The following is a 12,389-nucleotide window of genomic DNA, read 5'->3' on the forward strand; positions in this document are numbered from 1 at the left end:
GATCCAAGCCCATCGATGAGGCTTCAGCGAATGTCAGCGCAGGAAAGGGCGTATTCCCCCGATGAGGACTGGACCGGTGTCACGAATCCGGCTGCGCGGCGCAGACTACAGAATCGGCTGAACCAGAGAGCCTACCGTGAGATTTCCATTTGACCCCACACCGGATCCAAGACCCGACCCAAACTGACCAAGTTCGATTATGCCGGATCGCAGGGCTACGCCGACAAGGCCGGGACAAACGAGCTGTGCAGGCGAACAGTGCCCAGCCTGAGTCCGCGGGGCATGGCCCGACTACCGCAAAAGCGCTGGCACAACATGACTCTATTACATGCGCATTATCTGAGGTGCAACATTTGGAGTGTACCTTTGCCCCTCCAAACGTACATGCACTTATGACCCAGTTCGAGAGGGCAGCCATGGCACGCTATGTCGAGGGTTCACCCAGAACAGACCTTCTCCTCAATTTGAGCAGGCTAAATGTTCTACGCGCAGCTTACCAGAACGTCATCGCAATTGGCATGACTGCGGAATGGATGTGTCAGGATAGTACAATCTCTATTTTTAGTTTGGCCAGTCCACAACGTTGTGAGGATAACATTCCTCCAAGCTTACAACCAACGCCATTGCAGCGAACCGTACCGCACCACCCATGGCTTGATATTTTCCCAATTCCACATATGCGGGATAACCTCATCCGTGCCGGGAGCGATTTAGATGATGATGAGTTGTGCCATGATCTCACGGCATTCTGGGATACACGCAGTAGCAACGCCACAATGCTGGTATGGGGAACCCCTTGGGACCCTGAGAATTGGGAGGTCACGGAGGATTTTGCCAAGAAGTGGGCCTTTTTTCTTCGAGGGTGTCCCGAGATTCTTCTTTCGACAAATAAATGGAGAGCCCGGAGGAGTGAAAAACCCCTTGTTTGGAAGAAGGTTTTTGGTACTCAAAAGGGTATAGAAGAATAATCGGTTCGTTTCAACTATTATAGCATCTCTAATCCTGCTATTCGGTAGGATACCAGGTGGAAGGTGTATATTTATCAGTATGCAGAGGTTGCATGTCGTCATCACCTAGCTCGAAGCCAAGCACATTTGCATTCTCTTGGATTCGCTCCGGGTAGCGGACTTAGGCAGTGGCACGAGGCCCTATAGTTGCAGCTAAACATGAACGAAAGAGGCGGAAGAGCGTCTCCCAAGGCGATACCTGTCGGAGACATCCCCGAATCGGCGTATATACGGAGTAAAGTACGGATTCACACAACTGCTATTGACGTCAGGGTCTTTTAATTCCAAGATTAGCTGAGCGGGGCTTGATAGATAAACGCACCTTGAGACACCCCTACCAAGGTTGCTTGTGCATATCGCCAATCACCAATGGCTTCCGTGACTAACTGAAAGCCAGACCCACGAGAAGAGGAATGCAAGCTGCTTACAGATCGAATATTATTGGGCAACAAAGTGGGTACTATGGCCGTGTCGGAGGAAACGGAGATAAACGGAGCTGCAGTGTAATGTAGCGACCAGGTCAAGTCAAAAATATAAATATTAGTGAAGAGCCCATCATAAAACTATGAACAGCCTCTCATACATTCAACCATACTAGCATGGCATCACAGAAAGCGGTCATCATTACTTCGCCCAAGCATTCGCAGGTAGTGGGCGATAGAGCCATTCCGAGGCTGCGTGACGATTGCATTTTAGTGAAGACCGTCAGCGTCGCACTGAATCCTACCGACTGGAAACACATTGACTTCCTCGCTCCGGCTGGTGTCCTGATTGGGTGTGATTATGCCGGGATTGTGGAAGCAGTCGGCAAAAACGTCAAGAAATCATTCACTAAAGGAGACCGGATCTGTGGGTTTGTACACGGGTCTAATGCCGTTCAACCCGAGGATGGAGCCTTTGCCGAGTATATCATCGTCGAAGGAGACCTTCAATACAGAATACCTCAAGGCATGGGATTTGAAGAGGCGGCGACTTTAGGTCTTGGAGTTACCACCGCCGCTCTTGGCCTTTATCAAAGTCTCAAGCTTACTCTTCCCGTCGCTCATATCCGGAGCAAAATGCCCATCTTGGTATACGGGGGCTCCACGGCTACTGGAGCTTTAGCGATTCAGTTTGCGAAGTTATCAGGTTATGAAGTTTTGACAACCTGCTCCCCTCGCCATTTCGACCAGGTCAAGAATCTGGGTGCCGACGCTGTTTTCGATTACAACGATCCAACCTCCGCCAGGGCGATTAGAGAGCAAACGAACGACAGTCTTACGTTAGCTTTTGATACGGTATCGGTGGAGAGCAGTGCCACGTTCTGTGATCATGCGCTATCGACCAAGGGCGGCGAGTACAGCTCACTCCTGCCAATAAAGACTGCTCGTGACAATATTCGAGACCGATCCACTATGGCCTATACGGCGTTTGGTCGGAGTTTCAAATTTGGGCCAAGAGAGGTTCCTGCTCAACCAGGCGACCGGGCGTTTATGGAACAATTCTCTGGCATTTTCCAAGACTTGCTGACCAGTGGCAAGATTAAGACACATCCTCCTAGGATTGGTAATGCCGGGCTAAATGGTATCTTAGATGGACTTCAGCTATTAAGGGACGGTAAGGTTCGTGGAGAGAAGCTTGTTTATAATATCGGAGATACTCATTGATCTCGAGATAAATTTGATTGACGACTATTCCCTATATTGATCCAGCCGAATTAGTGATCTACCACCAGAAGGAGAATAAACTTAACGAAATCAAGTAACATGTGCAGATCAACATATGCACTCATCGGAGCAAGAAAGGGAAATACTACAAGAATAGGGGTAACTCTACAAAATGTCAGACATTGCAAGATTGTTGCCCATACCTAGACTCCTACAGGGTCTGCGCCGACTGTCTTATCTGAGTGAAGACTGGGTCATCACTCTGTATGGTCGACCTCTTCATTCTCTAGTTATCCCACCGAGAAGTGTAGAGCAAGGCTGTAACGTTCGAGTCAAATCTGAGGACGCGAGTGCTGCAAGGAACAAGAAAAGAGCCACTCGAAGGGAAGACGAGCTCGTAGTACATGGATGGTCAATAGTCTTTCATTATTTAACACCCTGTTCTTAATATGTTAAGCGAGAAGACGTACTGTCTCAGAAGGCCATATTAAATACGAGGATACTCGTAAGGTATACGGTCTGTGCCCAGTTTTACTCGAGGCTGAAACATATCTTTCTGCAGTTGACTGAAGAAAATGAGAAGGAGGTGTTCATCCACTAACGTATGGGCATGTTTCAAACAGTGTAACCAAAATCGAAGGATAGTCTGAAAATAGACCACGCCTGTCAGGTGATGCGGTTCTATGTTTCATTCTCCCTCCAAAAGCAGCCAGCAGAATGCACCATAAACCCCGCACTTCCTCATTGAATTTATCCTTGCATATATAGAGCTAGAGATCTCTACTCAGAGGTTTAATTCAAAGCCTCTTTCGCATGGCCGGGTCAGGATCAATAAGCTCCGGACCAGCTGGTATGGATAGACGCGCACATTGATGCGTATATCCCCTAGTGCAGGTGCTACTTACAGACCTATTGGGGAATAGATCCGCATCCCTATGATGCCATGGATGCTTTCTGTCGTCATCGAGCATAGATCGAACAAATGGGGCATGGACTTGCCCTGGCGGCCGTGGAGGTCTGATCCTGCATCTGCAGCCATCCCTCAAGTGCAATGCAACCTAATGCAACGAGATCTTAGAGCTCAGGCCAATTCATGCAATGTAGGTGCGAGGAGGGATTAAACCCAGTTTCTAGCGAGTCATCGACGGAGCCGTTCGGTCTGAGTCACACTAATGCTGGTGCTTGTGGTCATGAGAGGCCCCCCCCCTGGGGCTTCAACGCAGCATCAGTGGTTGGGTTTGTATTCCATGATGGGACACACTAGAGTCAGAAGCCATGCGCTAGGCAACTACTATGTTCCTCCGCATGCGCCAGTAGAGCTACCGCTATGACTGTTCTCTCTGGCCACGTAAATGTCTCAAATACTCCCGTGGTGCTATCTTTAGTATATTCGGTTAAAGGGGGGGAGATGTGGTAGGTAGAGGGGAAACAATAACGTACAAGAAAGGTATTTTGCACACGCCCACCTTCTATCCAGAGCGCCTCAGCCATGCAGGGGTCTATCTAATCACATCGGCGACGCATGACCGATCGCCGCTCATGAGCTCAAATGATCGGCCGGAGGACGACGTTGCGTCTGACGACACCTTCCCCTGCAATATATGTTAGTCCTCATCTTTTGAGTCATACTGTTTGGTTAAAGTGTGCCTGCAACTCTAGTTGCGCCTTAGCCGTGTGGGCGGATCGAGCCTGGGAGAAAAGAACATTTTAGTTAGCTGAAAGTTTGCCATAATCTAATTTAAAAGGTCCGATTATAGGGGAAGCCAGGAAAGGGAAATTTTGTCGGCCATTTGAAAAAAAAGAAAAAAAAAAACAAAAAAAACAAAAAAGCAAGACAAAGAAAAGGGCGAAAAGGATGAAGACGATGAAGGCAGTAAAGCTAAGCCACACAGTGCGTGTCCTCACAATATGCAATATTATTTCATTTTTCTATATTTGTTTTCCTTGTGCAGACCTGTTGTTATGAGTAAACATATAGTATATCTCAAGAACCAAGCCGCCTGAGAGAATTGGATTTGAGATCCTGTAGCCATTATTGGATCGCAGGGTGAACTAGTGGATACCAAATCAAGAACACAATAAAACCACGGCGACCGGCCATATCTGAAAATGATGACGGGGATATGTGGTCTTTGGGCGTGGTGCAGTGTGGAGTCAGTGTGATGGTGGTGGGGGCGTCGTCTGATCGCTCCGGTTGAGTTTGGGTGACTTTAGGGCTTATCACACTATCTCTGCCTAGAGATGATCCCGATACTATCAAGCAATGTCTCTGGAATCATTGATAAAAGCGCATCAAGGACCAAAGTGACATTCTGATGGCGTTAGCGTGTGTGTGAAAGGCCATCGAGACAATCCACTGGCCGAGACTCTTCAGAACCTAGTCAAGTTGCACCGGCAGCTGAAGATCGACTGTGCGTACCGAATTGCTCGGATCTGGGGTCACAAATCAAGGGGATCGTCTTCTCGGATACCTATCAGCTGGCGTGGGAATGACTTGCAGACTAGTCCGGCCGCTAGTGCGAGCACTAAGTCTATCACACTGGAACATCCTTCCAGTCATCGCCCACTTTGACCCTCCTCGACGATCAACCGTTGACTGGTCGAGTGCGAAGTGGTTTCAACTTCACCCTTTTGGATTCACGCCCAGCATCATCTGTAGTATTATTCAACACTGGAGGCTTTCCGTTCTGACTGGTGCCTTGTTTTGTCCACCCGGTGGTCGTGATGGGAAACCGAAGGGTCTAGGTCAGCCGATTTTGCCATGTGTGGTTACAGCAGGTTTCTTGTCTCTCGGTTGAATATGGTATCAGTCATGTACCGCTCTGTTTAAAAGGAAGTACTCCGCCCCGTATTCCAGTTGCTTCCTGCTCTGTATAAAGTGTCCTACGAGTCCTGCGAGTTTAACAATCGACACCTGTGCAATGTGCTTGAAAGCCGACCACTCGCCGAGAACTTCCAGTGCTGGCGTCCTGCATACACACTGAAAGTTTATTGGCTTCTTGTCGCGCACCATCCTACTACTAGTAGTACTAACCGGGCTCGTTGTGGTTTTTTTCTATCTGTCTTGTGCAATAGTTTCTGCGACCGTTCGGCCCCTTCACTCGATACGCTCGTATTCTTCATTTGCTATGGGGATGTGTCATTGATCCATGTCCCCTGCTAGCCATATCTCTACTAGTGTCCGTCGCTTCCGCGGGAACCCCATCAGTCACGGAGACGGAAATTTATATTGGCAGGGATCTGGTACAGACTCTCAGTCTGTGAGCCAAGAACCACCTCAGCTCCCTGTGTTTGACAAACTTCACGCTTTTGAAACTAGCAGAGATTGTCTCAAATGTGAGCATTGCCTATCTGAGCTTTTTGCCTCCCTTCTTTTTTGCCCCTCATGACAACGTACCGCGCTTGCCAGATTTAAATCCCTCGCAGATGACTGGGGGTGGAGACTCAAGTGGAGTGGATGCTTTTAGTAGCCATCCGTACCGCACCCGTACCGTCACTTAGTCTCAATACCGTCACGGTTCTGCCCCTCCCCCATGACGCCATCTGGGCTCTTTGGTTGGTTTTCCCCGCAAGCTAACGGTTGAATAGAGTTGCTTGTTCCCTGGTTAGGGCCTCTAATTTTCAGGGGAAATTCGAACAATTTTCCTCAGAGAAGGAAAATTAATAGACGAAACTTGGGTGCCAAAAGGGGAAAAGAAAAGCAAACCTCGTCGCATTGACAACGGAGGCTCTCGCATGATTTGTTACCAGTTGAGGGGTCGGATAGACGTCGATCCGGAGTGCGTACGACTATTACTGTGTACAGTAGACCGATCTGAGGTGCGTTGAATCGTCCCACTGTGGGTTGAGGAAGAAGAAAAAGGAAAAAAAAAAAAAAAAAAAAAAAAAAAAAAAAAAAAAAAAAAAAAAAAAAAAAAAAAAAAAAAAAAGGTCAACGCCAACACAATATAAATCTGCTCAATGGCACTTTCTCCACGATCTTCCGTCTCAGACTCTTCCTCGTCACCTTCACTCTATCCTTCATCTTGCAGTTCCCTTCATTCTCCGCCATTACTGAGTGGTAAGTTAATTCGGCTCCACCTTTTGTTATTTTTTTTTTTCTTTTTTTTTTTCTTTTTTTCCCAGTATCGTATCGCTTCCACATCATCTGATATGTTCATGTCTCTGTGTCAAGAATTGATTCCTGATTGCCTGGTCCAATAACCCCTTTGTTTGCCTCTCCACTTTTTTTGGCCTCACGTTGCCTTACCGGAGGGGGCCATCACTTTCCAATTGGCTTTCGATTCCTTCGTTGTTTTTCTTGCGATGAATTGTCGTGGATTCTGGTGCTGGCACATTCACCCGGAGGGTCCCCTCCCCACCTGACACGTGTGACATGCCTCGTCTACTTGACCTACATTCTCCCGTCCACTCATACTGGTGCTGATCGCGTGTTCTATAGCCAATCTCTCATCATCTTCTTGGTCGCCGCCTTCCCGTCGCCCTTCAACTGTTGGTGCTCAAGACCAGTTGGAAAGCTTAATTGCCAGACACGGTCACCCCACTCGAGTATCGCTGTCGTCCTTGGAAGAATTAACGGCCACCTCGTCCACATATAATCCTCCCTCCTCCCGGTCTCCCTCACCTCTCTCAGAAACCACGGACTCCTTGGAGACTCTCTCCCTCTCTCCCTCTACCTCGAGACCCATCCCCATTCCCAAGCCGTCCTTCCACACGCACCAGGACGACCTTCCCGTCACTCCTTTGACAGGTCGATTCGATAAGGGCTATTATTTCGCTCATCGTGACCAGGCTTATAACAAGGCCCGAGAGAAGCCGACCCATCGCCGGAGTCGCCCGCCACCTCATTGCTCCCGCCGTTCACCGACCAGCATGCGTTCAGACAATTCCACATTCTACTCACCGGTGGTGTCTTCGGCCATGTCTCCCTCTGCACGTCCTTCGTCTCCTCAACAACCACCCCGTTCCCGGACACAGAATCCCACCAAATCCGTGCCAGCCTTTCATCTCAGCAACCTGCCACGGTTCCATCCCGCGGTCTACTCGGCAGGTTCTCCGGGACAGCCGACATCCCCACGTCAACCGCGGCCATCCGCCTACCGCACCACCTCGGGCTCTCGGGACGCGATGTGGCAGTATCAAGAACTCGTCGAGGGTGTGACCTTGTCGAAGACACCATCCCGGCCACTCTCGCCAAGTCCATCTGCCCCCCGCTTAGACCCTCTTCGCAGCCCTGGGCCAGTCACTCCCCTCGCTCTGGAAGAGGCAAGCGGCTACCTGATCTCGGGAACGTCCAACGCGTCAGCGTTTGCTTCACGGGACACCCAATCCGGTCCAGCACCCGATTTAATCGACAGATTGATCGTCCGTGAGGCCGAGAGAGCGCGTCAAAATAACAAGGGCGCCAAGAATCGCTATTAAACTTCGCCGTCCGAGGGAGACTTTTCTACGATGCAGAGCCGGTCCGTGACCTGTATTTGCCGAGAATTACCAGGACTTCTGTTTCATAGACTCATTATCATATCCTGTTTGTTGTGTTCGCGTTGACTGCCGAGTCTATAGACAATCTCCAGACATCGGAAAGACCGCCTTTGTGTGTACTACGAGCTGTTGTATTTTATACCCCACATAGCCTTACATTCTCTTCTTTTCTATGTTGTGTGTTGCTATTATGATTTTTGATATTTCTTGTTTCTGTTTTTCTGATATTCTCCACACATATCTGTTATCACGTGTTCTGGGCCTTTGCAATTGCATTAACTATAAAGACCGAACAGAGCCAGACTGTTCTGCATTTGTTTTACAATGAGTTGACGATCGCGAAGCTCCCTATTGTGGAAAGGATGAAGAGATCCAAAAAGAAGAGGAAAACAAAGAAAACAAAACACATCTCACTGGGCATTTCATTGTTCGTTGTGTCCATGCATTCAGAATATATATTTGGGCTTCACAGCCGCTAGACAATAACCAACCAATCGTTACCAACATTACCTTAATAGCGGCACATAGGCAACTCTTTCACGTCTCTAGTATGTTCCTCTATATCAATTAATAATGCGGACATCAGCACTCCAAGGTTATGTGGCTGTGGATGAACCCGTTCACTCCCTCGGAGTTAAGAGGAGACCAAGTCCGGGACGATCGGCAAGGTTTCGGAGGTGCACCGCTGCTCCCCGACCGCCGAGTTCAAGTTTTGCGGGGCGCTGCAAAGCATGGAATCTTTAAGACTTCCTCGTTTTCTTCCACTTCTTTTCAATGGAGGCTTCTCTATTATTCTCCAAAGGTCTCAATCGTATTCTGACTCTTCCGTGCGCGAACGTTAATCATACCGACTAATGGGGACTACACAACGTTGTTAACATCGCCAACCCTCTCGTCCGATAGCGGACCCCCCCCAAAACACGACCTTGCGACCTGACTACGTACAGCGGTCGAGTCCCCGCGCAGATACTGCCGTCCGAAGAATTATCCCAACGGGGTATTCAAGCCATAGGCGACAAATATATAATTCGAAATGTCGACATCATCACCAGCATTGGAGACATCTATAACGCCGCCAATCCCCGAGCATCAAGCATCAAAGAAAATGGGCGGTTCCGCCGCAGGGGGTGGACATGCACCGGTCACGAGCTCGAAGCGCGACTATAAGGGATTTGTTGCGGGTGTATTCTCTGGTATTGCGAAGCTGAGTGGTATGTATTTCCTCTAAACTGTTGCCGATAGATGTGTGGTCTGTCGGTCATTGTGATGCTCATAGCTAATTTTGTTTTCTACGGATCTTAGTCGGACACCCGTATGTGGCACCTCTCCTGTCGTGCGCTACTCTCAGATCAGGAATGTTAACGCCGAGTTTCTCATAGATTCGATACCGTGAAGGTCCGTCTACAGACAAGTAAGGATGGGCACTTCAAGGGACCGCTAGATTGCGTGCTACAGACAGTGCGGAAAGAGGGTGTGAGGGGACTATACAAGGGAGCAACACCACCGCTGGTCGGATGGATGGTGATGGACTCTGTGTGAGTTTCGTCCGGGCCCTACTCCAATTGACGAGGAAGGAGGAGCTGACCCGACGTATAGCATGCTTGGCTCCTTGACGCTGTATCGCCGATTGCTGCTCGAGAACGTCTTCTCCAGGCCTGAGATTCGCCGCATAACACCCTTTGCCAAATACCAAGACGGGCACACACTGCCCAGCTTTGGTCATGGAATTGCAGGCATTTTGGCCGGAACAACAGTCAGCTTCATTGCGGCACCTGTAGAACACGTCAAAGCGCGACTGCAGATTCAGTATGCGGCCGATAAATCGCAGCGCATGTACAGTGGGCCGATCGATTGCACGCGTAAAATTGTAAGTGCAGTACCCAAACGAGGGAGGGTAAGGATGAAATGATGCTGACTTTAGTAGCTTCGCACGCATGGACTCTCCGGCTTATATCGTGGCTTGTACGCCACAATCTTCTTCCGTTCCTTCTTTTTCTTCTGGTGGGGATCCTACGATGTGCTGTCCCGGTGGATGAGGGAGCAAACAAATCTATCCACGCCGGCGATTAACTTCTGGGCCGGTGGAATCTCGGCGCAGATCTTCTGGATTACGTCGTATCCGTCTGATGTGGTGAAACAGCGCCTGATGACCGACCCGATGGGCGGCGCTTTGGGTGACGGGCAGCGACAGTTCCGGTGGTGGAAAGACGCTGCGGTGGCGGTTTACCGCGAGCGAGGATGGAGAGGATACTGGAGAGGCTTTGTGCCTTGCTTCCTGAGAGCGTTCCCGGCGAATGCCATGGCTCTGGTTGCATTTGAGGGTGTGATGCGGTGGCTGCCCTGAAAAAATGTGGGTGCCAGTCGCGACGGGGACTTGAAGACCAAGCCAAGAGGCTACAGTGCATTTGTACATAAGATAGATCTATACCAACGCATGAACGACTTTATTATAATAGACACAATCCATTGATTGCATTCAACATGGGCAAAGAAAATAACGTAAAATAAAATTAATAAAGAAGGATTACTTGTTGAAAGAAGAATCAAGGGCACGAACAAACCCCGTGTAAAGGGTGAACCCTGCAGGGTTGCCGCATTCGGCGCTGAACGTGTGTTCCCATCGTCCAGAAACAGCCATCAGACTCTCTCGTGCAATTTCGCTCCCTCTCTGAATGCAACTGCGGTGCCAGTCGAGACATCGAGGCTCCGAAATGGCGACCCAGCAGCCACAGCAAAAGCAGGAAGGCGGAAGAAAGGGTCCAACCGAGCCAGACAGAAAATTGGGTCCGTGTGTCTTTTTCCGGAGAGCTTCACTGGACTAGAACATCGATCGTCTACTTCGCCATCATTCTCTCCGTCCGCTCCCCTCCGGAGACTACATGCGGGGAGTTGACCAACTACTGCCACTCGTATTCGAATTCGCTATGTCAGGGGTCAGGCACAGCACTGCTCTTATCGCTGGCTAACGGGGATTCACCGGACCACGACTGTCGATCCCATATTGACCACGTTACGCACACCAATCCTGCGACATACATCATCTCAATCGCTCCTCGATCACCAACGCCCTTACAACTTCTCCCCCCGGTCCTCAACAGGCCACGATGGCCGTCGCACGCCCAATGCGACGCACAAGTCCCATCACCTTCTTCCTGGCAGCCTTCCTCGCCTTCGGATTCCTCTTCTTCCTCCTCTCCCCGTCATCTTCCGCCACCACCGCAGGAGACACCTCGCAGCAACGCCGCGAAGACGCCGCAGACCACCCTCTCTCGCCGCCCACCAAACCCTTCTTCAAGTCCCAACCCGTCCGCGATGACGGCCTCAAGGCCCCTCCCCCCGTCGTGCACTACGACCTCAACAAACTCACCACCACCAGCGACTCCGCCGACAAAGGCGAACGAGTCCTCATCCTCACCCCCCTAGCCCGCTTCTACCAAGAATTCTGGGACAACCTCGCCCACCTCAACTACCCCCACGAACTCATCTCCCTGGGCTTCATCATCCCCAACACAAAAGAAGGCTCCGCCGCCCTGTCCGCCCTGGAAACCGCCATCAGCAAGACGCAGAACGGCCCCATCCCGTCCCGCTTCGCCAGCATCAGCATCCTGCGCCAGGACTTCGAGCCCCCGCTGCAATCCCAGGACGAAAAGGAGCGCCACAAGCTCGAGAACCAGAAGGCCCGTCGCGAGAGCATGTCCCGCGCCCGCAACAGCCTCCTCTTCACCACCCTCGGCCCGTCCACCTCCTGGGTCCTCTGGCTCGACGCCGATATCATCGAGACGCCGCCGACGCTCATCCAGGACCTGACGGGGCATAACTACCCTGTTATCGTCCCGAACTGCTACCAACGGTACTACAACGCCGACCACAAGCAGATGGAGGTCCGCCCGTATGACTTCAACTCGTGGGTCGATAGCTCCAATGCCCAAGCATTGGCCGAGAGTATGGGTCCTGATGAGATTCTCCTCGAGGGCTATGCCGAGATGCCCACGTATCGCACGCTCATGGCGTATCTGGCTGACACGGAGAGTCCCAACCCGAGGCGCGTGATCGAGCTCGATGGCGTCGGTGGCACGGCGTTGATGGTCAAGGCCGATGTGCATCGTGACGGAGCCATGTTTCCGGCTTTCCCCTTCTATCATCTCGTTGAGACGGAGGGGTTCGCTAAGATGGCTAAGAGGTTGGGATATCAGGTCTTTGGGCTGCCGGATTATTTTGTAAGTTCCCCTTTCCCCCCATTTCTCCGGTTTTTTTT

At 50.6% G+C, this 12,389-nt stretch overlaps 4 protein-coding genes across 4 annotated transcripts; all 4 read left to right on the forward strand.

The window, feature by feature from the left end:
- Positions 1 to 30: 30 nt before the first annotated feature.
- On the forward strand, positions 31 to 2,653 carry BDV37DRAFT_275123 (NAD(P)-binding protein; the record flags this gene model as incomplete). The annotated part of the gene is made up of 3 exons (XM_032085346.1): positions 31 to 136; positions 172 to 935; positions 1,619 to 2,653. 3 exons carry the CDS (start codon positions 31 to 33, stop codon positions 2,651 to 2,653), a joined length of 1,905 nt encoding a protein of 634 aa, XP_031936995.1.
- A 3,960-nt stretch (positions 2,654 to 6,613) lies between these two features.
- Positions 6,614 to 8,190, forward strand: BDV37DRAFT_297621 (uncharacterized protein; the record flags this gene model as incomplete). The annotated part of the gene is made up of 2 exons (XM_032090365.1): positions 6,614 to 6,713; positions 7,095 to 8,190. The coding sequence occupies 2 exons, from the start codon at positions 6,614 to 6,616 to the stop codon at positions 8,072 to 8,074; spliced, it is 1,080 nt and encodes a 359-aa protein (XP_031936996.1). The 3' UTR covers positions 8,075 to 8,190.
- Positions 8,191 to 9,061: 871 nt separating this feature from the next.
- BDV37DRAFT_227695 (putative mitochondrial carrier protein) lies at positions 9,062 to 10,858 on the forward strand. Its single transcript, XM_032080287.1, has 5 exons — positions 9,062 to 9,345; positions 9,437 to 9,446; positions 9,514 to 9,669; positions 9,731 to 10,001; positions 10,059 to 10,858. The coding sequence occupies exons 1-5, from the start codon at positions 9,168 to 9,170 to the stop codon at positions 10,476 to 10,478; spliced, it is 1,035 nt and encodes a 344-aa protein (XP_031936997.1). The 5' UTR covers positions 9,062 to 9,167; the 3' UTR covers positions 10,479 to 10,858.
- Positions 10,859 to 11,238: 380 nt separating this feature from the next.
- Positions 11,239 to 12,351, forward strand: BDV37DRAFT_287404 (mannosyltransferase complex subunit MNN9; the record flags this gene model as incomplete). The annotated part of the gene is made up of 1 exon (XM_032088098.1): positions 11,239 to 12,351. A coding segment is annotated over one exon (1,113 nt), but the record flags the coding sequence as incomplete, so codon positions are not given.
- Between the last annotated feature and the right edge of the window lie 38 nt (positions 12,352 to 12,389).

This window comes from Aspergillus pseudonomiae (genome assembly GCF_009193645.1).
Source record: "Aspergillus pseudonomiae strain CBS 119388 unplaced genomic scaffold BDV37scaffold_92, whole genome shotgun sequence".
Taxonomy (NCBI): Eukaryota; Fungi; Ascomycota; class Eurotiomycetes; order Eurotiales; family Aspergillaceae; genus Aspergillus; species Aspergillus pseudonomiae.